Source organism: Gymnoscopelus microlampas (genome assembly GCF_963454915.1).
Source record: "Gymnoscopelus microlampas genome assembly, chromosome: 5".
Lineage (NCBI taxonomy): Eukaryota > Metazoa > Chordata > Actinopteri > Myctophiformes > Myctophidae > Gymnoscopelus > Gymnoscopelus microlampas.
In genome coordinates this window covers 6,953,307-6,976,113 of record NC_139942.1, presented here as the reverse complement: position 1 = coordinate 6,976,113, position 22,807 = coordinate 6,953,307, and the positions used below count along the sequence as shown (strand labels likewise).

Here is a 22,807-nt window from a genome sequence, read left to right as displayed (position 1 = left end):
GAAGTTAGGAGTCTGAAGTTTAGTACTTGTCGACCAGCCCTCACTGGCCATCCATTGCAGACCTTTCACATTCTGCTTTACCACCTGTTGTGTTGAACAAAAATATGTTTGTATATGTTCAGTCTAAAGCAGTGATTCCCAACATGTGGGTCGGGGGCTCACTTTCTTTTTTCTTTTTTTCGTCTCACCCCCTCAGGTCCGGGGCTGAGACGTTTGTATGCTATTTTTGTCCGTGTTTTAACCAATCACGTGACTCACGTCGCTTATATAGGGTCATGTGAGGGGGTTGGCCAGGGGCACAGTTTTCTCTCACTCCTGCCGTCTACCTTGCAATTGGATTCCTCCCATTATATGATAATCGTAGCACCGCCTAGAGGGGTGAGGCGAGCGTGTGCCTCGTCTCATTAAAACACCAGCTGAAAATGATGATGATTATGATGATGAAACGTTGGATTACTTCGTGGATGTTCAAGGCTTGTGTGGTGATTAGTCTATCCTACTCGAACAAAAATGACATGGCATATTAACTAATCATTCTAGCTCTTTATTATAATGATTATAATGATTATATTGATCATTAGTTAGCTATCATTAATTAGCAAAATGTAATGGCTGTAAGGCCCAAACCTAGTAACTAGTAATCATGAATCCCATAATTAACATTATTACAGTATCATACAGTATTATAATGCCAACCTCCTCCATGAGTTTAGCCAAATGACCGTCATATACAAATGCAATGACCACACCAGCTGTGGATTTCTTCATCACAGAGACAATCCGCTGAAGTTCATCTGGGTCAGAGTCCATGGGCACAACCTCCACATAAGCTAGACAAGCCAAACCAGACTGGGCCAGCTCAGACTGGAAGGATCTGGCAGCATTGTGTCCATAGTCATTATCAATAATCACCAATCCAACCCAGGTCCACCTGAACCACCTCATAATCTGGAGCATAGCTCGCACCTGATGAAGAATGAAAGGACAGGTTCTTAGTCTAGATTATCCACATAGTGGTAAATGAGTGAATCTCCTACACAGATTCCACAAAGGAAAAGGTATTGTTCTTCCTTACTTCCTTCACAAGTGTTTGTTACCAATCATACTAATTAAGGCTCGATCTGTTCCATTTAGCACAGTGGTTCTCAAACATTTCAATTTAAAGGGCCCCCATAACTTTATGAGTGTACAAATGGAACCAAATGGACCCTTACGGGTCATTTGGTTCCATTTGTACAACATGAACAATATCAGCACCCTATTTGGAACACAAGCTTAATTAGCATTATTGGTAACACATGTGAAGTAAGTAAGAAGAAGCCCAATTTCTTTCCAATATTGCTGCTGTGCGTAGAGCCTAGGCAATATGCAACAGCGATTACATCCGAGAGGTCAAGGGTGAGGAACCTGAACAACTTAATATATTACCAACATATGTGTTATCTGTAGCAGTTCACCTGGAAGGCATCGCTTGGGATTGTTCTAAAGAAGGATGGGAACTGGTTCCGGTCACTCAGACAGGCACAGCTGGCCCAGTAACTGACCTGCAAAAGGAACAAAACATCTGGAATCAATAGTAAAAAAAAAAAAAAATAGTGCACTAAGTACTCAACCCCAGTACTTCAGTGAAAGTATACTCCTGGTCAAATATATTACTCAGCCACAAGTGAAAGTTGCTCTGTCAAATTTGTAAAACATCATAAGTAAAACATCATAAGTACAAATTACAAAGTAGGCTAAATTGTCTTTTTAATTCAATCTATTGCTGTATTAATATCAATAATAGTGAAAATAGCAAATATACAAGCTCACAAACAAAACATTGTGACCCATCGTGGGGGTGCGCCTTCCATTCCGACATCTCGCCACTCCGACTAGTGGCTTCCGCGTGTGGTTAGGGTTAGGGTTAGGGTTAGGTATAGGGTTCGTAACGTTAACGTCGGAAAGGCGACATGTCGGAAAGGCGACATGTCGGAAAGGCGAAATGCACCCCCCATCGTGAGCTTGCAGATCTGCAATTTTCACTATTTTCGAAATAGGACTCAAGTGATTCATTCTTAGTATACTTTTCCCTTCCCCGGAAATGTGCTGGAGTCAAAAGTACAATATCTGTCTATACTATAGTATTAAAAAATACAAAGTACAGATACTAAAAACAATTCACTCAAGTACAGTACTCCCTAAGTAAATGTACTTTAATCTTCACCACTTTCTGGAATATACTCTTTTCATAAATAAAATGTCACCTGCAAGCGGAGAATATAAGCATACAGTATGAGCGTATAATAATAAATCCTCAATAATCCCCCTCTCTCAAAAAACATTGGGATGGACTCACTAAACCAGTGTGATCTAGGCAGAAGAAAGCAAACACATTTCATATTGTAACCTTCAAACTGGTGATATAACCATAATCAAACCATTTAGACCTGGAAAGCCTATACGTTCTTATACCCTTCAATGCGGGAAAGCATCTGTGCCATCTTTTTTTGTGAAGGACCCCCAAATTGATATATATTTGGCCGTGGGCCCCCATCTGAAAACGGTTTTGTTCCAGGGACCCTCCCCAAAAGAGAAGATTTATGAAAAAAATATATATATTTTCAAACATTGTTGCTTTTTTTAAATCGTCCTCATCCTCATATCATTTTGGGGGTCCTTGACATGAAAAGGTTTGATATATTGATATATTGATATATTGATATACACTGATATATTGTAGCAACATAGGTCTTTCAGAAAACTGTTAGGATTTAGAAGACCTTTGTAGAATCGGCCTCAGGTCTTTTGGTGATGGTAAAAGGTGGTTTCAAGTGATGAACTTACCATGGGCACTCTGTACAAACCTAGTGCGCTAGAGATGGCAATAGAACTCGTTGAGGTAACATCACCCACAATTCCGAGCACTGGAGGAGACCCAACACAGCTCTCATCCAATTGAAACTGCTCCTCTCTCCCACTGACCAATGACAACGCAGCATGGAGCCCAACTCCCAGCATGACACAGGAATCATAGATAGTATACCCCAGAGTGATATTGGGCAGCAGGCTGCTGTTTCTATTGATCTCATTAATGGCAAAAGCCATGGTCTGTGCCTGCCTGAACCCTCGAATGAAAAAACTATAACACATACAATTCGACTGTAACATTTATGTTTGTAGAAATATACAACATACTGTTTACTTATACTATCTGTCAAAACTGTTCCCTGTTCTCTTGTTGTTATTTTTTGATACTTACCCAGTGCAAGTGGGGGGCTGTGGCTTGGAGGTGAAAGACAGCTCAGGGTAGAGAGGGATGTCGTGGATCACAAACAAGCCACCCAGAACCAATAAGTCCCCAGCCCTGTAAAATCTGTTACCATTAAACTGTGCCTGTAACTCACAAGAAGAGGAAAGTGAGGAAGACAAAGCAGAGAATGAAGAGAACACCACCAAGGTCAAGTACATGTATGAAAGCAGGTGTGTGTCTACAGAAGACCTCATGACTGTCCTCCTCTGTCTAGCACCCTCCCCCCTTTCTAAATCCATTGTCCAGTTGCTACATTTTATACACAGTGCCATGTCGTCCCCTGTGTCACCTTATGCCATTATGTAATCATTCACACCACCCATCTGGGCAGAGGCAGTAGAGGCAGGGCTTAACATACATTAGCAATACTTTCATATCAAAATAATGTTGCGTGTGTCCTATAATGTTTAGTTGCCAGCTGCAATGGCAACATTCACCCACTGGTCATGAAATGCACACACACACACACACACACACACACACACACACACACACACACACACACACACACACACACACACACACACACACACACACACACACACACACACACACACACACACACACACACACACACACACACACACACACACACACACACACACACACAATACTTATATATACCACACACATACACTATACATATATATACTATACTTGTGGGGACACCAATATGTTTGTTCAGCATCAAAAATACCCCCCAAAGTAAGCTGTAGGCTCAAGTGGGGCGCAAGCTACCGCGATGGTTTGAAAACTACAACATGACGTCACTGAGCCACAGTGATAAGCGACTCACCGCTCACCCTTAAACGGTTTGGTTTACCTCCCGTATCTGTGTGACAGGTGGCCGTTTTTTTGGGAGAACGGAAGCAGGTCGCCACAACCCACATCATTTTCCGAACATCATCTTTATTATCGACCCTGATCTGTTCCAGAAACACACTCTCACGAGATCTAGCACCAGTAAACATTCGCGAGATGTGCCGTCATATGGCACCAACTTAGGAGACCGTTTGTATGTCATTGTGTACCATTTCGCCTCTCATGGCTGCAACAGGGTTGGCGGATCTTTCTAAATCCACCATCTTTGGCTGCAGCACTTCAGTGAGTGATTGAGGGACAGTACATTCCCCGATACCTACTCTATCAGTCTGAAATGATGACTGCTGTGTCTGAATGAGCTCCTCGGTGAGGGACGCATCAGTTGGGCGGGAACCTTGGGCGAGTCAAACTAAAAGATGAAGATCTGAGTTGATTGCATTACTAATTGGGGAGTTGCATAATGATCCAAGGAATCCAAGAGGAAAATAATATTTATAGTTCTGCCTGTTATAGCGCCACCTTGAGGCCGATTTGAAAAATGTATGCTAGTATTTCTTCCTTGGCCTAGTAGGAATGTGCTTGCAAAGTTTAATGGCAATCAGATGCTGCTTTCATGGTTTGTTGCAATTTCTGCAAAACAGGCCACTTCTGCAAACATAGCTAATTGTATAGCCAGTCAGAATGGAATATGAAAAATCTGACAGATAGGTGTTAAGCTGTTAGTGTCATGACCATAGAGATAGTGTATACCGATTTGCATGAGGTTTGGACAAAATCTATAGGAGTAATATACAAAAAGAAAACGCAGATCTGTGCCGCATATTAGCTGCTCACAGACACACACAGACGAAAACTTGAAATTGGCTACATTCTGCATAACGAGTACTTTTATTTTTGGTACTGTAAGTACATTTTCATGCCAATACTTTTGCACTTTTACTCAAGTCCATTTTGAATTCCAGACTTTTACTTGTAACAGCATTTCTATATTGCAGTATTGATACTTGTACTTGAGTAAAAAATGTGAGTACTTTTTCCATCACTGTTGGGTAGGCCGACATCTCTGATCGTCTGGCAACAACAGACTATACCCAAAAGGCAGGTGTGTGTGTGTTTACAAGTGATGAAATCTGGCCCAGGGGTGATGAAATAGTGTCTCAACAGGTGCAATGTCAGAATTAATTAATTAATTTTCAGGTCCAGCGAGACAATTTAGTCAATCTCTGACCCTTCAAAACATGCTAACGTTAATTAACAAGGATGACGCAAGGGTGCCATACTGCAGCTAGGTCTATATTTGTACAGTGTACATAATACAGACAGGGATGGGCAACCATGCACCAACATGGTACAAAATACCCAGAATGCAGATCAAAATAAACTACAGTATTATTACCGGTGGGCTTCAGATTGGAAAGATTTGTCATAATGATGAATATTTAAATTAACATTCCAACCAAACACCCAATCTACTCAGGGGGCGACACCACAACTACCACTATCTGACACACATTACCACACATCAAACTGAATGTCGTGACACATTCTTCTTCTTTTCCTTTCAGCTGTTTCCCTCACAGCGATTCATCCTCCTCTATTTCACCCTGTCCTCTGCCTCCTCTTCTCTCACACCAACTAACTTCATGTCCTCTTAGTTTCACTACATCCATACATCTCCTCTTTGGTCTTCCTCTATCTGGCCTCCTGCTTGGCAGTTCCAACATGACACATTAAACCCTATAAAGACAATGCATTGAACATCCTAACTAAATTAAAAGCACATGATACATACAGGTAACATACACAGCATGCCAAGGCTGTCCTATATAGCCCACCGGGACGTTACACAGATCCCAGATGGAGGCTGTATGGTAATACCGGAGTCAAGTTATAATATTTCTACAATTGCTACAAACACGTGGACATAAACAATAAAGTTGAAGGGTAAAGTCTGATGATGATGTAGTGCATGTTCAAATCACATATAGCCTACTTTACATTACTAACTTCACATTTTGCCCAAAATAGCAAACTTTTACTTAGTGCTCTTCTTGTATCAGATACCCAGAAGTAACCCACTCGCCCAACACAAATTCCCAGGAGGTGGACAGCTCTCTTGATTCCTCTGGCCCCGGAGGCTCGTATGCCTCATTGTCAGGGTCGCCTGGTGTGTGGAGGGCCTCTCCGTCTCCATCGGGTTCTCTTGCTCTCAAATTGGTCAAACGGCCATACCCGCGCTTCCAAGGGAAACTTCTCCCATCTGTACTCACAAGACTCACAGCCAAAAAGCTTTTGTATATAGGTTCATTATCTATAGGCTCTATGCACAGCAGCCATATTGTGAAGACATTCACAGGTGTTACCAATGTTACTAATGAAGGCTCTGTTCCATTTAGTCTAGCACAGTGGTTTCCACGACCCGTAAGGGTCCATTTGGAAGCCCATGAGGGTCCCTGGACCCCAACTGTAGACCCACTGGTGTTTCCAGTGGGCCAACATGCACAATATCAGCACTCTGACTCTGTTTGACCAGAATGGAACAGAGCCTTCATTAGTATCATTGGTAACACCTGTGAATATCTTCATAATATGGCTGCTGTGAATAGAGCCTATTAAACTACTACATTTAAGACTTGTCTCTTGGTTATAAAGTGCAACCTCCAGCAGTGAACACAGATCTATTCAACAGGTCACTGACTGATGTCAGATCAGATTAAACCCAGTGGGCACAGGATGGATAGCCCCTCCTCAGCCTTACAGCTTTTATCAGACGATAATACAATAAACAACAGTTTATTATGGTCATCGTTTTCAGTCAGACCTCATTTATTTTCAGGGAAACAGAGAGAACACTCGCCAAAAAATATAGTAATTGCCCAACAGTATGAATATATTTCGGGCAAATATTTAATCTTCGTTGTAGGGTGGGACAAAACTGTTACAGGAAATGTAAAAAAGAACCTGTGTTCCAATGGATCCAATGTAGTTATTATTTAGCCACAAGCCCTTAATACTTTTCATTGCTTCAATATTTATGAAACCAATACACACACTTGACCACTTCCCCTATTTTTTTCCTTCAAAAATAGCATATCTACAGTACAAGCTTGTAGATCTGCTATTTTTCCTACGTTTTGTGTGACACTGGACTACTTTATACAAAGTAGTTCATTAGTTTACCAAAAAAACATAAAAAGCAACAATATGTTAGATTTCTTTTTTGGGCAACTGTTATAATGCCAATATTACTGGATGGAGAGTTTTACCATCAGCATGATTGACACTTCAGTGATGCTTCCTGTTAACCCATTAAGACCGGGAAAGCATCTGTCATTTTAGATTTGAACCACTTTAACCATTATCTTACACTTTGGCTATTAAAAAATAGCAGATCTACAAGCTCATAGCTACGAGCTTGTAGATCTGCTATTTCTTAACTTTCTTAACTTCAACCTATGGTAGAATATAATGTTTAACCACTTGAACCTATACTCAGCGAAGCGGACCTCGGTTGGCTCTGTACTTGGTCTGCTCGTTTCCTTCTACACCTGAAATCTCTTCCCCAGAAACGGCCGATCTGCGATGCGTCGCGTTGTGAACTTGTAGATCGTCCGTTTCTGGCGAATGCCCCCCCCCCTCCAGAATATGGATGCTGCTGGGGGTTTCAAACGGTTAAATATGTTGTGTTTCATATCACAACACTTCACTTTACTTTCTTCACTTTCTCTTTCCTTTTCTTGACGTGTTTGGGAATTTTGGTTTTTCTTTTCTCTCTCTGGGCTTCTTTTGAAATCTTCTTTCTTTCCTAAAAGAGGAAATTAAACACAGATTCAATATATTAGAATGATGATTACGTTTCAATATATTCACGATTACCATTAACATGGTTCAATGTCATTGCTGTCAAATATGTAAAAAGGGGCAAGGCCACTTGGCCTTTGGTGTTGTCAATTTTTGGAGGGCACAAAGGCCAAATGCCAGGGCAAGAAGGCCATCAAATAAAATGATGATTTTTAAGTCCACGGAAAAAATGAATTTAACTTGAAGGTTAATATAGTACAAGAATGTGTAACTCTCTGTGAAATACAACCCATGTATTTCATAAAAGTATGTATTTAGAAATTACCAATATGTACAAAGTCATAGCCTATTGGTCTCAATATTTGTCACACTCAGCCTTGGTCTTCACTGACTGAAGTAGGGGTCACATTAACTCATTCACTGCCTGAAATATTTCTGGCCGCGTTTGCCCACTGCCAAGATTTTTCATTGAAAAAAAAAAGTACTCAGGAGCCGAGATACAGAATTTTTAAGTTTAAAGTTAACAAGGAAGTGGATGGGAGTCTAGATCTTCGAAAAATCATATCTCCTTGGTCTTTGGGTCAAATTTAAAAAAAAAACGGGACAGAAGTCGTTTCAGTTGTTCTAGGCAGGGAATGAGTTAATCACATTAGAATCCCAGATTAGAGATTTTATGAATTTATGTATTTTCCCCACAAGTTATTTTCATTCAAATGAAATGTGATTGAACCTGACTTGATTTTCACTATTTAAAATATAGTATTAGGGGGGCTGCGCGAGAAAGAAGGACGCTTCACCGCTGCGTTTCGATGTTGTAGCGCCGTTTTTTTTCACGCCGTTTGGTGTCACCCCCAAGGTTGGTGCCCTGTGCTGCGCTGATTTTATCCGCCATATTGGGACGTTCGCGGCATATTCATCGGTGACGAGTGCCTGTAACACAGCCAGCAGCGTGCTGTGTGCGAGTCGCGCGACTGACTGTGTCTGTGTGTCAGGATTAGAGGCATGCAACATGCGTCCCCTCCGCCTAATGGCTGGCTGTGCATGGGGCCGACTCGTGCTTTAGCGTGATTGTGTGAGTGTGGCTTCAGGAAGTAAATTCCTGTCCCAGCTGTTGGTGCGCGAAAGCGCTTCCCTTCATCTGGTGTGCCGCGCATCATGCATTTTGACGACGCATGCGCACCTGCGCACCAGTTATGTGCACCCCTGTGTATGTTGTCAAATGTATTCATTTATATTTTGCTGTTGATCCGACGTCGGGTTTTCTCTCTCCCTCTCTCGCGCCTGCTCTCTCTCTCTCTTCCCCCCCTCTCTGTCAGAAGCGTTGCTTCGCTTCCTTGCAATATAAGCTGGAATATAGGCTTGAAATCAAAACCTACCACTTTCTGCTTATGTGCAGCGTTTCACTTGACGTTGAATCTCAACCAGACAACTGGTGTCGGCCACTGTGGCCGTAGGGCATGTCATTTTTCAAGGGGCACACGGCCAAAGAGAGGGGCAACGACGGCCATGGTCGTCGTGAAATTCCTGCCCTGCGAGTTTGTAGATCTGCTATTTTCACAACTTTTTGTTGGCTACAAGCTCTTGTAGGATGGATTAGGGCATTACATTTACGAAAAAACAACTAAAAAGTTGAAATACGGAGATATAAGGTTTCTGATGACATGATTATTAATGATGATCAAAGTGATACCTTTTTGTCCATTAGGCTCTCTCCTTCTCCCTGTTTGTCGTCTCTCTGCTCTTCGTCCTCCTCGTCGGTGGAACTGTCATCATCATCATCCTCACCCCCACTCTGCTCCAGGAGGGCAGGAACCTAAAAGGTCAAAAGGTCACTCTGTTTAGTAGTAGTAACACTGCGTGGGGCGTAGGAACCTAAAAGTTCAAAGGTCACTCTGTTTAACAGTAACTAGAGGTCTTCACAGGTCCAAAATGAAAGAACCAGAACCGCAAAGAAAAATCTTTGACCCGACTGGTTCCTGGTTCTTTAAACGGCAGACACAAACCCTTATACAGTAGGACCCGTGAACTTCATTCTGAGATATTACAGAACCGACCCCGACTGTTAGGTATCATATGGACCTGACAAACCTAAGAATTACAATAGACTCATAACTGAATTTCCCTTTTCCAGATGATCAGATGGCATAAACATTTCCTGTTCCGGGCCCGTGTGTCACCACACAAGCCTGATGCAAGAACAATTATCAGACAAAACTGGAGCACTATAACATTGAAGCTGATAATTGGGTTCTCTCTCCTGATTGAATTACATTGGTATCCCACCTGGAAATGTATTTTCTGTTTATGAAAGAGATGGAGAGATGGACACATATATCGTACTTTTACTCCACTACAATTATTTGAAAACTTTTTGATTATTATTACAAAACATACATTAACCACTTCAACCCTACACATTTCGGCCATTTGAAAATAGCAGATCTACAAGCTCACAATGCGATGCGACGCATTGTGAGCTTGCAGATTTGCTATTTTCATTTTTTTTTATACATAATGAGTACTTTCTACTTTTGTACTTTAGTATATTTTGATACCAATACTTTTGTACTTTTACTCAAGTCAATTTTGACATTTTGAATTCCTGACTTGTAGTATTTCTACATTGCAGTAAAGCATTTTAGTACTTTTTCCACCACTACATGTGATCCACTCTGGTATCACACATAATGATAAACAGACCTGGGACCCGAGATAATATAATCAGGGGTGCACATAACGTTTTTGGTCTAGTACTCAGAAGAGCACCTGGGGATGTTACTTGGTGCTCACCAAATAAATGGCAGAAAAATGGTCCGGTGCGTTTCGATGTTGTAGCGCCGTTTTTAGCCGGGGGGTTTTTTCACGCCGTTTGGTGCCACCCCCAAGGTTGCTGCCCTGTGCTGCGCTGATTTTATCCGCCAGATTGGGACGTTCACGGCATATTTTGCACCATCACGTGCGTTCATCATCGGTGACGAGTGCCTGTAACACAGCCAGCAGCGTGCGTCCTTCGTCTGATGTGCCGCGCATCATGCATTTTGACGACGCATGCGCACCTGCGCACCAGTTATGTGCACCCCTGAATATAATAGAATCTGAAACCTCAACCGACACGGACCTGATTGACCATAATAAAACACGGACCCGTAACAAGTCTCGGGTACTGTCGGGTATTTTCGGTCCTCTACTAGTAGTAATAACATTAACAGTAACAGCTGTAATAGTATTAAATGAATAGTAGTAGTAGAAATGGTATTAATAGTATTAGTTAGTAATAGTGCTATAGTAGTATTCTTTACCGTCTGTACTCCTGAAAGGTCCTTCTTCATTCCCGTGACTGTCTGGTAGAGAATCTACACAAAACATCAAGTCATCATTAAACATATCATTAAACATATTAACATATCATTACACATATTAACATATCATTAAACATATTAAACATGTCATTAAATATATCACGCTGTGTTTACATTGTCATTCTGGACGTTGATTGACGCCTCCTCTTCAGTTCTCTGGTTCATCAGCGCAACGTCTCTCTCAAAGTGACTGACCTCCGTCAGCGTCCTGGGAATGTAGGCCTTCTTGAACACCTGCAAATGAAAACACAGTGAATGTAGGCCTTTTTAAACACCTGCAAACACAACACTTATTAGAAGAGACAGACAGTAGGAAAGCTGAGAGAGACAGTGTAGAAGAGACAGACAGTAGGAAAGCTGAGAGAGAGAGACAGTGTAGAAGAGACAGACAGTAGGAAAGCTGAGAGAGAGAGACAGTGTAGAAGAGACAGACAGTAGGAAAGCTGAGAGAGAGAGACAGTGTAGAAGAGACAGACAGTAGGAAAGCTGAGAGAGAGAGAGACAGTGTAGAAGAGACAGACAGTAGGAAAGCTGAGAGAGAGTGTAGAAGAGACAGACAGTAGGAAAGCTGAGAGACAGCATAGGAGAGACAGACAGAAGGAAAGCTTGAGAGAGAGAGACAACTTAGGAGACACAGACAGTAATAAATGAAGGCAAAGTATGCAGTTAAGTATGTATTCCTCACCTCCTCATCTACTCTGTCCTGATTGGTCCGTTCGTCTGTGGTTCTGTCAACAGCGATGGACATCGCCTGCACACAATTTTAACAATTCAACACAGCCCTCCTGAACACAATGACACATTCAACACACAACTCAACACAATCCAGTACAACTCAACTCAGAAAGAATGGCTAATTAACAGATTATTAACCCATTAAGAGCTGGGACGCATCTGTGTCATTTTTAGATTTGAGCTAAAAAGCATTATTTTACACTTTGGCTATTTTTGAGAAATTGTGAAAATGTGTGCAAATCTTAGAATATATATATTTTTAAAGCAAACATTTGTAACTCAAATCTTTGCTTCTGGGGGATACCTGGAACAAAATATTTTGAGATGGGGGTCCGCGGCCAAATACATATACATTTCGGGGTCCTTGACATGAAAAAGGTTGAGAACCACTGCCATACGTTTTGAGAGATGCTCTTCTGCATACCTCAGTTCAGTTGTAATGAGTTGTTATTTGAGTTACTGTTACCTTTCTTTTTTCTTTTTTTCTTTAATTTAGAGTAGCCACTTTTTTTTTTTACCCCTTTTTCTCCCCAATTTAGTCGCTATGCCAATTACTTCCTCCCCACACACATTTCTGTGTTGTCACTGCTGTCGTATCCTACTGACAGTGAGGAGCCCCCACCAGGAGGACGTAGAGCCTTCGTCGTACTCCTCCCGCCCAACAGTCCCCGCTGACAGGTGCCGCCCCACAGCCCGTAGGAGTACGTGCAATGACCGCTATCACCCTCCCCGCCCGGCTTCCCTCCCCTAACCCATTTAGACCTGAGGCCAGTTTTTTTGATTTTTTTTTCTTTTCTTTTGCATACATTTTCAAGATTTAAAAAAAAAAGTGCAGATCTACAAGCTCATAGCGTGGCACTCTGTGCCGCGCTATGAGCTTATAGATCTGCTATTTTTGAATAGCCGAAGAAACCTAAAATGACACAGATGCGTTCCAGGTCTAAATGGGCTAAACATGGGCCAATTGTGTTCGTGTAAACGCTCGACAAAGCCGGATGCACCTCGGTGGATTTGAACCCACAACCACCAGTAGTGACTTTACCACTGCGCCACCCGAACGCCCACTGTTACCTTTCTATCAGCTCAAACCAGTCTGGCTATTCTCCTCTGACCTCTGGCATCAACAAGGCATTTTTCACCCACAGAACTGCCGCTCATTGGAAATAAATATTTTTTTCAGACCGCTCTCCGTAAACCCTAGAGCAGGGGTGATGCAACTTTGATGATGCCACTATATATATACACACTCACTCCAGAGGGCCACATGTGACATTGCATATACTGTCGGGTATTTTAACTTTTCTATACTATGTCAGACAAAAGTAGTAACAATAGCAGATCTACAAGCTCAAAACGCGTCGCAGCGTGGCGTGTTTTCAGCTTGTAGATCTGCTATTTTTGAATTGGAATCCTGCTTTTATTTTTTGCTATTTTTGAATTGGAATCCTGAAAAGTAACTCATTTGTATTTAATTTCAAATGCATTTAGGTATATGCATTTTTTCGGCACAGAGTGCCGTGCTATGAGCTTGTAGATCTGCTATTTTTTGAAGAATCGTAAACCTTTGTGCAAATCTTGGAATATATGTTCTACAAACAGTTTCTTGAAAAAAACCTTTATGTTTCTATATAAGTGGTGCTCCAACTTTTCCATGTCAAGGACCCCCAAAATGATATGTATTTGGCCACGGACCCTCATCTCAAAATATGTTGTTCCAGGGATTTAAAAAAAAATAGATATCTAAAATGACACATGATGCAGTCCCGGTCTTAATGGGTTAATGTGCATTTGGACAGGCGTACCTAACAAAATGGCAGGCGAGTGTATGTTTGAAATTGCGCACAGCAGCTGCAACCTATAGTGCTGGGGTCAGGGCTGAAAGGTCAGGGGTCGGTTACCTTGTCCAGGTACTGGTTGATGTTGTCAGAGTTGATCGAGGGGTCGGTGATGAACTCAAACAGCTCTCTGACCGTCATGGCTGGCACTCCGTTCTTCAGGAAGAAATCTGTTCAAAGTGATTGTGAAAATGAATGAATTGAATAACTGAGCATGAAAAACGTTAACACGAATAAATTAATTAAAACTATGACAGGCTGGTGTTAACTCATTGAGTGCCAGGATTGCCAGAATTATTTCAGAATTGATTCTGAAAAGTGCGTGAGTTTTTTTCACAGAAAACAAAAAGTGCTTAGGAAGCGAGATACAGCCTTTTTCAGTTCTAAGTTAAACAAGGAGTGGATGGAGCTGCACATCTTCAGATGATGATATCTTGGGTTCTGAACATGTTTAAAAAAAAAAAAAAAAAAAATCTTCTACTATTTTTTCAAAAACACGTCAAACACGTTAATGGCATCCAGCGCCATAGCGGTAAAAACACGTGAAACACGTTAATGGCACTCAATGAGTTAATGTTTCCATTGTTACCACTAACGTTGCAGCAGTCTTTGAGAGATTAAAGTGCAGTGTTTAGCACTAGCAGGTTAAACTGCAGTGTTTAACAGGTTAAAGAAGGGGTCTTCAACAGGGGGTCCGGGACCCCTAGGGGGTCCTCAGAGTTACTACAGGGGGTCCGCCAAATCTTTGGGTGATATGATTTTTTTTTTACCTTAACCACTTGAAGCCTAGCATCCCTTTTCTGAGGAGAACTTTAGCCAAAAATAGCAGATCTACAAGCAAAAATAGCAGATCTCACAACGCCTCACGCTGCGAGGCTTGTGGGCTTGTAGATCTGCTATTTTGGGCAAAGAGGTATAGGTGTAGAGGGAAAAAAAGAGCAGACCAAGTAAACAAAAAAGTTTAATCTGAAACACAATTTTATACAATATAGAGGGGGGTCCCTGCTTCATCTCTCTCTCAGCTAGGGGGTCCTTGGCCTGAAAATGTTGAAGACCCCTGGGTTAAAGTGTAGTGTTTAACATGTTAATTTAGCAGGTTAAAGTGTAGTATTTGGCAGGTTATAAACAAGTAGTTGTTACCATTGACGTTGTTGCAGTCTTTCCGTAGGAACTCCAGAGCGTGAGGATGGTCGTGTTCCACTGACTGACTGACATCGATGATGTAGGCGTCTCCTTCATGGTACCTGCAACAACATGACATCAGCTGTGTTAAAGGAGGAGTTCACCCAAAAAATTACTTATTTTCTATCAATTACACACCCCATGAAGCCTTGATTTCATGGATTTATTTTTGTTTTTGTGGCATTCCTAAAACAATGATTTGATGACTGTGTGTATTTCCGGTAGGAGACACAAATAATCTACTTTGTGTCTCCTAACGGATACATTAGCCGGTAGGAGACGGGAATCAAATTATTAGCTTAGGAATGCGACAAAAACAAAAAAGAATCCATGGATTCAAGGCTTCATAGGGTGTGCAATTGATAGAAAATAAGTCCTTTTTTGGGTGAACTCCTCCTTTAAGCTGTAACTTCAACTTGAATACCATTAAACGGCTGGGAGATAAAGAGAGGGAGGGTCGTTCTCACATGCCTATCTACATTCTATCTGGATGTAAAGCGTCCCTGGGTCGCTTGAAAGGCGCTATATAAATGTGAGCTATTAATTGTCATTATTATTATGATGCCCTCCTTAATAGTTAAATACTGTCATGGGACTGTTCTCACCTAAGACGAATAATGTACCTCTGCACGGTACTTAAAATATTGTGTGAGAGGTGTTTATAAACACGGGACAAACAGCTTGTGTTGTCTTCAGACTCCAGCGGAAAATTGGGAGTGAGTAGTACTGTAATGGGGAGTTTATTTATTTTTTGGAGCCAGGAGGGAGAAGGATCTAGGACGTGTGGAGCGTTGTCCAGGGTGTTTTAGGGAATAGTCTGGTGGTATTTTTTTCCAATTTAAACAATAAATGATCCTGATTGTTTATAAAGATGGAAACAGGATACGTAAAGAATGTTCTACTCTATTTCAAATGGACAACAGAGTACATACAACATGTTGAACTCGCTGAGGTCGGCGTGGACCAGGCGTGCGTCTTGGTACATCCTCCTCATGCAGTGGATCACCTGCAGGTACAGTTCTCTGGACTTTGACTCGGACAGAACCGCGTTCTTCAGGAGAGGAGACGGTCTGGAAGACACACGGCATACATCAAACGACAACATCAACACAAGGCGATTGGCTGTCTTATACATGTCATTCTAACATGTGATTGGTTGCCTTACATGTCATTCTTGCCGATGAAGCTCATCAGTAGCACGTGACTCCTCAACATCAGAGGCTCTGGACTCTGGATGCCTGCAGTCTGCAGCCTGAGAAAGATATCAAAGATATGGTGTGTTCATGTCTAATGTTTTGTGTTTTGTTCATGTTCGTATGTATGTATGTATGTATGCATTCCTTCACTGTATATGTATATCAATGGTACGTTTTTCCATAGGTCACCACTTTTGGAGCTACTATCAGCAATCAGCGTTGGTTGTGTCGACTTGGTTGACAGAGACGAGCTTGTTTGGATGAGTCACACTTTAACAACATGAGGAGTAGATAAATGATGCTTTTATAAAACTAAAAATGCAAGGAAAGTGGAAAGAAGCACTGCACCACTGTGGAACCATCAGTTGGGTGGTTCACTGCACAGGCACGCACAAACACATGTGACGTGTATCACATTATGGACGCTGAATTCCTTGAACGGTAAAAAAAGAGTGTAATCGGCTATGTTGGCCGGCCAAATTAAAAGAGCCTAGCAGAAACCCTATTGTGTGTGTCCGTGTTTGTGTGTGTGTGTGTGTGTGTGTGTGTGTGTGTGTGTGTGTACGGTTACTGTTAAAGGAGACACACCATGAATTTAAAAAAAATATTTGATATTTAATATCATATGGTGTATGTCCCTCAAACCATTTTCAAAAGGTTTGAGCCTAAATCAACACTCAGATATACTCATCCCAAGTCAATTCTCTCAGGCTTATAAAGCACTTTCAGCTGCAATACCAAAACGTCCAGTTGGCTAGGGGGGTGCTGTACTGCGGTACTGAGCAATTCTGTCTGTCAAAATACATGGGCAGAAAGTTTGGTGAGGTAAGCAAACTTGCCATACTGAGATGGCCTGTTCAGACACGCCCATTCTGAAAATCTCTGAAATGAGAATGAATGACTGAATGTTAAAAGAAAATATTTTTTGGGGTACAAGAGACACTGGGGAGCCAAAAAAATAAAAAAAAAATAAAAAAAAGTGAAATTCATGGTGTGTCTCCTTTAACACAGTGTGTGTGTGTGTGTGTGTGTGTGTGTGTGTGTGTGTGTGTGTGTGTGTGTGTGTGTGTGTGTGTGTGTGTGTGTGTGACATGCTGGGAGTTGGTGGTGTGAACACGGAGGTGAAGCACCGGTGAACGCTAATGTTGTTTTTATAGCAACTTAACAAAACACACCCGTTGTAACTACCGTCGTTAATGTAGTGATGTGCAAGTTGATTCTGTAGCTGAAACCATGTTCCACGTCTTAAATGGGTGCCATGTATACAGGGGACTCTACATAAGTAGGCATGACAGAATAGCGGATTCGATAGCAAAAGATATCTCTTCTATTTTCAGGTCCTCCATTATGCTGTATAAGCATTCTACTGTGAAGCCGAGCATGTTTACCCTGTGTAATGGTGATTCTGTGTTCTCTAACATTTCAGCTAACACCCCTGATGTCATTGTTGTTAAAGAAAACCATAGGGAGGTGTTCATTCTCGAGGTCAGCTGTACTTTTGATTACAGCTTAGAGGAAGCCTTCCTAAAGTGCTAAAATATCATCAACTAGAGCACTTTTGGTAGCCTAGGGTACATGCACAAGCTGGTTGTGAGGGGCCTTCTAATGGCCGGCCTCTCCAAAAGGAGGGCTAAACAATTAGCAAGGTACTGCTCAATATCAGCTATTATAGGAAGCTGCTCAATTTGGACGAAGCTTTGCTTCCTTTACCCATGATTGTTGTCCGCTGTGTTTGACAAGTATGGCAACATTATTGTATGTAACAATGTTCTGCCGTATATACACTTTGTAACTGGCTGTTTTCCCATTATCTGACTGCACTTGCAGTGTTTATGTCCTTTGTACATTCTTGTACTTCTGTTTATGTGGACATAAATAAATATTTCAAATGTGTGTGTGTGTGTGTGTGTGTGTGTGTGTGTGTGTGTGTGTGTGTGTGTGTGTGTGTGTGTGTGTATAACCTTATAAGGTTTCTCATTTCTTTCTCGGCCCAGGTCCTCACCATCTTCCTGGGGTTACCTTTACAGTAACCATGACGAAACCTGTAACACACACACACACACACACACACACACACACACACATTATGATAAAATAAAACCTATGTAACCTTTTTAAATTACATATTTCAATAATTTGTTGTGGTAACCTTTTTAAAACTCAATCTGTGTATTTAATGTAACATGCTAGAGACATTATGTATTTAATGTAACATGTTAGAGACATTACTTTAACACACACACACACACACACTCACCTGAATTCTCCACTGACGTATTTGTCTCTGTCTTTAAACTGTAGGATGGACGTCTTATAAATCTTAATGGCTCTGCTCTCTCCGCTGGCGGTAGTAGCATGGTACACGTTAGCCTGCACACACGTTAGCATGGTACACAATTAATGTAACACACACACAAAGAAAGCGGAGCTTAGTATTTATTTTATAAAAGCATTGGAGCGGAACTTGAAACATAAACAACTGTTTTTGGCTGAACCACACTCACTTTGAGAGTCCCACACACACACACACACACACACACACACACACACACGCACGCAATATTACTATTATTTAAAGTACTGTGGTAGTATCACGATATTATCGATTGTAGTATTTATATTAGGGGTGTGCCGATACACTAATTTCACGAAACGATACGATACGATATTTGGCTCACAACTTCGATACGATTTCGATACGATACGATACGCACTTTTTTTATTATGAAAATAAATGGGGGAGAAAAAAAGGAAATGCAAACAAATAATTCTGTTTTTGCATTATTCAGACATGCAAACTTGTAGCTTTTCAGCCGTTTTGAATCCAAATAGGGCAATAGTGTGACACCTGACCCGAAAAAAACAACATGTTGTCACCCTTTTCACCTCGGGGCTGTTTACATGCCTGATTATTTTGATTGGTGTAAAAAAAAAAAAAAAAAATCAAAAAAAATTCAAAACGATATTTTTTTTCCCAAAACGATACATATCGTCGCGAAAACGTATCGCGATATATCGCGGGACGATAAATCGGCACACCCCTAATTTATATGTATTTGAAGTATTGTGATAATAATCCGGTCACACCTCCTTCCCAGTGCTGATACAGCCGTTGATCTCTGAAATGATTCCACGACTCAACATCTTGAACAGAATCATACGAGTCCGTGGATCTAGAACCTACAAAACAGCAAACACAGCAAACTGCTTGAGAATGTTGTTTTTTTTATTTAAAAACCTTTATATTAATGAATAACGTGTAATAATCTTTTAAATGTTCACTTAAACATCAAGACTAAAGTTTGTTTTGTACTGTACCTGCTCGACTGTGGCTCTGTCCGATTTGTCTTTCACTCGATACCTGGACACAAGAACCAATGATCATTAGTCTCTAGGAAATATACACCAATAATACATTTTCTCTAGGGTCACTACTTGAAAACACCTGAATGCTGACGTACATTTGTACCTTACAGCAGGGGTTTTCAACTGATTTTGACCCAGGGACCACCATCCTGACTAAGAGCAACCTGGGGACCACCACTATTGTGCGTGGTGGGTCCATCATAGACCCACCCCACACAATAGTGGTGGGGGGTTCATGCACCACAGGGAGCTGGAGAAAATAGATATAATATCAATATAATATCTAATAAAATACAGTGATTTTGTTTGAATATGATGGAATATGATTAAGGATTACTGCAGTACCTCTGCAGACCACCAGTGGTCCGCGGACCACCGGTTGAAAACCCCTGCCTTAAAGCACATTCTATAAATCTGATACTAAATCCCTCCCCCCAAAATAGCCCCATTGTACACCCCCATAACACACATGTAATCACATAGTTTATGTTTTATGCGTGATATACAGAATCATAAAACTTACGTGTCAGCTTCTCTCTGTCTCTGCATTGCTGTCACTTTGTTGATGACAGAGTCTGCATAGTTCAGTTTATCTACAACACAAGACATAAACATAGTTCAGTTTATCTACGACACAAGACGTAAACATAGTTCAGTTTATCTACAACACAAGACATAAACATAGTTCAGTTTATCTACAAGTCTAACGATGTCCATTTAGAAACAAGTCTAACTATGTTTATTAACACATCGGGTGCCAAACATGGTCTGAACCGTGTGTTTACATAGTGGTGGTTCCGCTGCCGAACACGGTCTGAACCGTGAGTTTAGTCTTTTTGTTTTTTTCGTTTTTCTCCGCGCGGGCGGGGCTAGAGCAGCTCTGGGAGCACCCATTGTAATCCTGCGAAGGAAGTGCCAGATCGCTCACCGGAAACACATTTTTTTCCCCCATCCGCTTCCTGTCTATTTCCTACTTTGAAACGCCTATATCTCCGAATCTGTTTCCTGTGGGGAAAACCGGTCATGCGCGATGCGCGATCCCCCCCCGTTGTAACTCGCCAGGGTAATGTTATGGTTCCAGGCTCATGGGACAACATGAATCGATGCTTTTTTTGCGTGGATTTGCTTGTAACGCACGTGGAAGCTTTAAACAGCAAAGCGCAGTCAATGGGGAGAATGCTGGCACCCACGGTAAGTTGTTATGAAAAAATGCTGGCACCCGATGTGTTAAGAGACAAGTCCAATTATTTCCATTTAGAGACGATGTCCATTTAGAAACAAGTCTAACTATGTTTATTTAGAGACGAGTCTATGTCCATTTAGAAACAAGTCTAACTATGTTTATTTAGAGACAAGTCCAATTATGTCCATTTAGAGACAAGTCTAACTATGTCCATTTAGAGACAAGTCTAACATCGCTGTAAACCAGGGGTTTTCAGCTGATAGTGAACCAGGAAGTTCTCCTAACTAATAATCTACCTGGGGTGGTGATATGAGTTTAGAATAGGGCTTTTCCTGTCTATTCTTGGCTAAAGTAGTGGACAGGAAAATACCGTTGCTGTCAAGCAGAAGCCTCTTATCTCCATATTCTAACTATTTTGTGTTTTTCCGTAAATTAACGCCCTGCTTGATCATACTCCAGCGTCACACAAAAGCGTCAAAAAGCAGCAGATCTACAAGCTCGAAACGCGGCGCGAAGCGACGCGTTTCGAGCTTGTAGATCTGCTGCTTTTTGATGCTTTTGAATTTGAATCCTGAAAAATGATCGTTTTGGACATATGAGGCTTCCACCCAACAGAGACGATATGCAACATTACCAGTGGATTAACACCTTCACAAACACGTGTAAAAGGGACTTTAATAACATTTCTTTGAGTATTATTTAATTTGATTGGAGGTCGACCCAGGTTGATCGTATGTTTTATGTTTGTGATTTAGTAACATTTATTGTACGATTATTTCGTTTGAGCTGCGTTTTACCCAGGTTGATCTTATGTTCATATTTCCTCAGAGCTTTGTCGTTTGGAGTTGATGACTTCCCAGCATTGATGGAGGGTTTCTGAAATAAATACATAGTCAGAATTAATCATTAGAGGCATTTGTTTCAGGTTTTTTCTTTTTAACACATTGAGTGCCAGGGGTTTTTCAAAACAGGGTACCTCCAGTGCCTGGAATTTTAACCATTTTTGGTAAAAAAAAAAAAAAAAAATCATATTTTTTCCCAAAAACGGCCATAACCGTTTTTGGCACACCTCGTTTGGATTATGAAAAACGGTCCGGACCGTTTTTGGCACTCAATGTGTTAAAACACGAGGGACACAATGATGATGATGAAATGCAACCATAAAAACAAAATACATATTTATAATGCATAAGACCACAATGGAAACAAGTCTTTTTAGTGTTATTCTTTTAGCCCAAGTGTTACTGTACTTGTACTTGTGCTGTTTACGTCTTTGACTGATACATTAGGCCAGTGGTTTTCAACGTTTTCAGGCCAGGGACCCCCTAGCTGAGAGAGAGATGAATACAAAATATTGTATAAAATTGTGTTTCAGATTACACTTTCTTTTTTTTTACTTGGTCTGCTTTTTTTCCCCTCTACACCTATACCTCTTTGCCAAAAATATTAGATCTACAAGTTCACAACGCCTCACGCTGCGAGGGGTTGTGAGCTTGTAGATCTAATATTTTTGGCTAAAGTTCTCCTCAGAAAAGGGATGCTAGAGTTCAAGTGGTTCATGTAAAAAAAGATATATATATCATATCACATAAAGATTTGGCAGACCCCCTGTAGTAACTCTGAGGACCCCCTAGGGGTCCCGGACCCCCTATTGATGACCCCTGTATTAGGCAATCAATCAATCAAATATGTAATCATAAAAATGTGTTCCTTGTTCCTTGGATGGATCAGAAACTATTTGAGCTTGAATGAATGAATAAGCAAATGAATGAATAAGCAAATGCAGTAATGAATGAATGAGACCATGTTTGTGTTCACACTAGCTCTGTTGTTTTATGAATGAAGTACTGAAAGAATGAATGAAGTAATGACTTAATACCCGGCTTGGTTGAATGCTTGATTCTGATTGGTCAATCGCTGAATTCAGCGGTGTGTTGTTTCTGGATAATGACCGCTGAACTCTGTCTAATCAAAGACTCAGAGCACCTGCTCATATCAACCTGCACTGCTTGATTTTATGCCGTATCCAACATGAC

General features: G+C 41.2%; 1 protein-coding gene across 1 annotated transcript in view; it reads right to left on the bottom strand.

The window, feature by feature from the left end:
• Positions 1–6,906: 6,906 nt before the first annotated feature.
• Positions 6,907–22,807, bottom strand: part of riok1 (RIO kinase 1 (yeast)) — an 18,040-nt gene continuing 2,139 nt past the window's right edge. The window contains exons 3-17 of the mRNA XM_084057627.1: positions 21,569–21,647; positions 20,112–20,181; positions 19,541–19,583; positions 19,310–19,402; positions 18,480–18,592; positions 18,184–18,264; positions 16,192–16,278; positions 15,959–16,096; positions 14,985–15,088; positions 13,908–14,014; positions 11,960–12,025; positions 11,389–11,508; positions 11,215–11,268; positions 9,606–9,728; positions 6,907–7,919 (exon numbers count right to left, since the gene is read on the bottom strand). Of these exons, the coding sequence (XP_083913753.1) occupies positions 7,818–7,919; positions 9,606–9,728; positions 11,215–11,268; positions 11,389–11,508; positions 11,960–12,025; positions 13,908–14,014; positions 14,985–15,088; positions 15,959–16,096; positions 16,192–16,278; positions 18,184–18,264; positions 18,480–18,592; positions 19,310–19,402; positions 19,541–19,583; positions 20,112–20,181; positions 21,569–21,647 (1,380 nt within the window). The 3' untranslated portion in view covers positions 6,907–7,817. The remainder of the gene's footprint in view (positions 7,920–9,605; positions 9,729–11,214; positions 11,269–11,388; positions 11,509–11,959; positions 12,026–13,907; positions 14,015–14,984; positions 15,089–15,958; positions 16,097–16,191; positions 16,279–18,183; positions 18,265–18,479; positions 18,593–19,309; positions 19,403–19,540; positions 19,584–20,111; positions 20,182–21,568; positions 21,648–22,807) is intronic.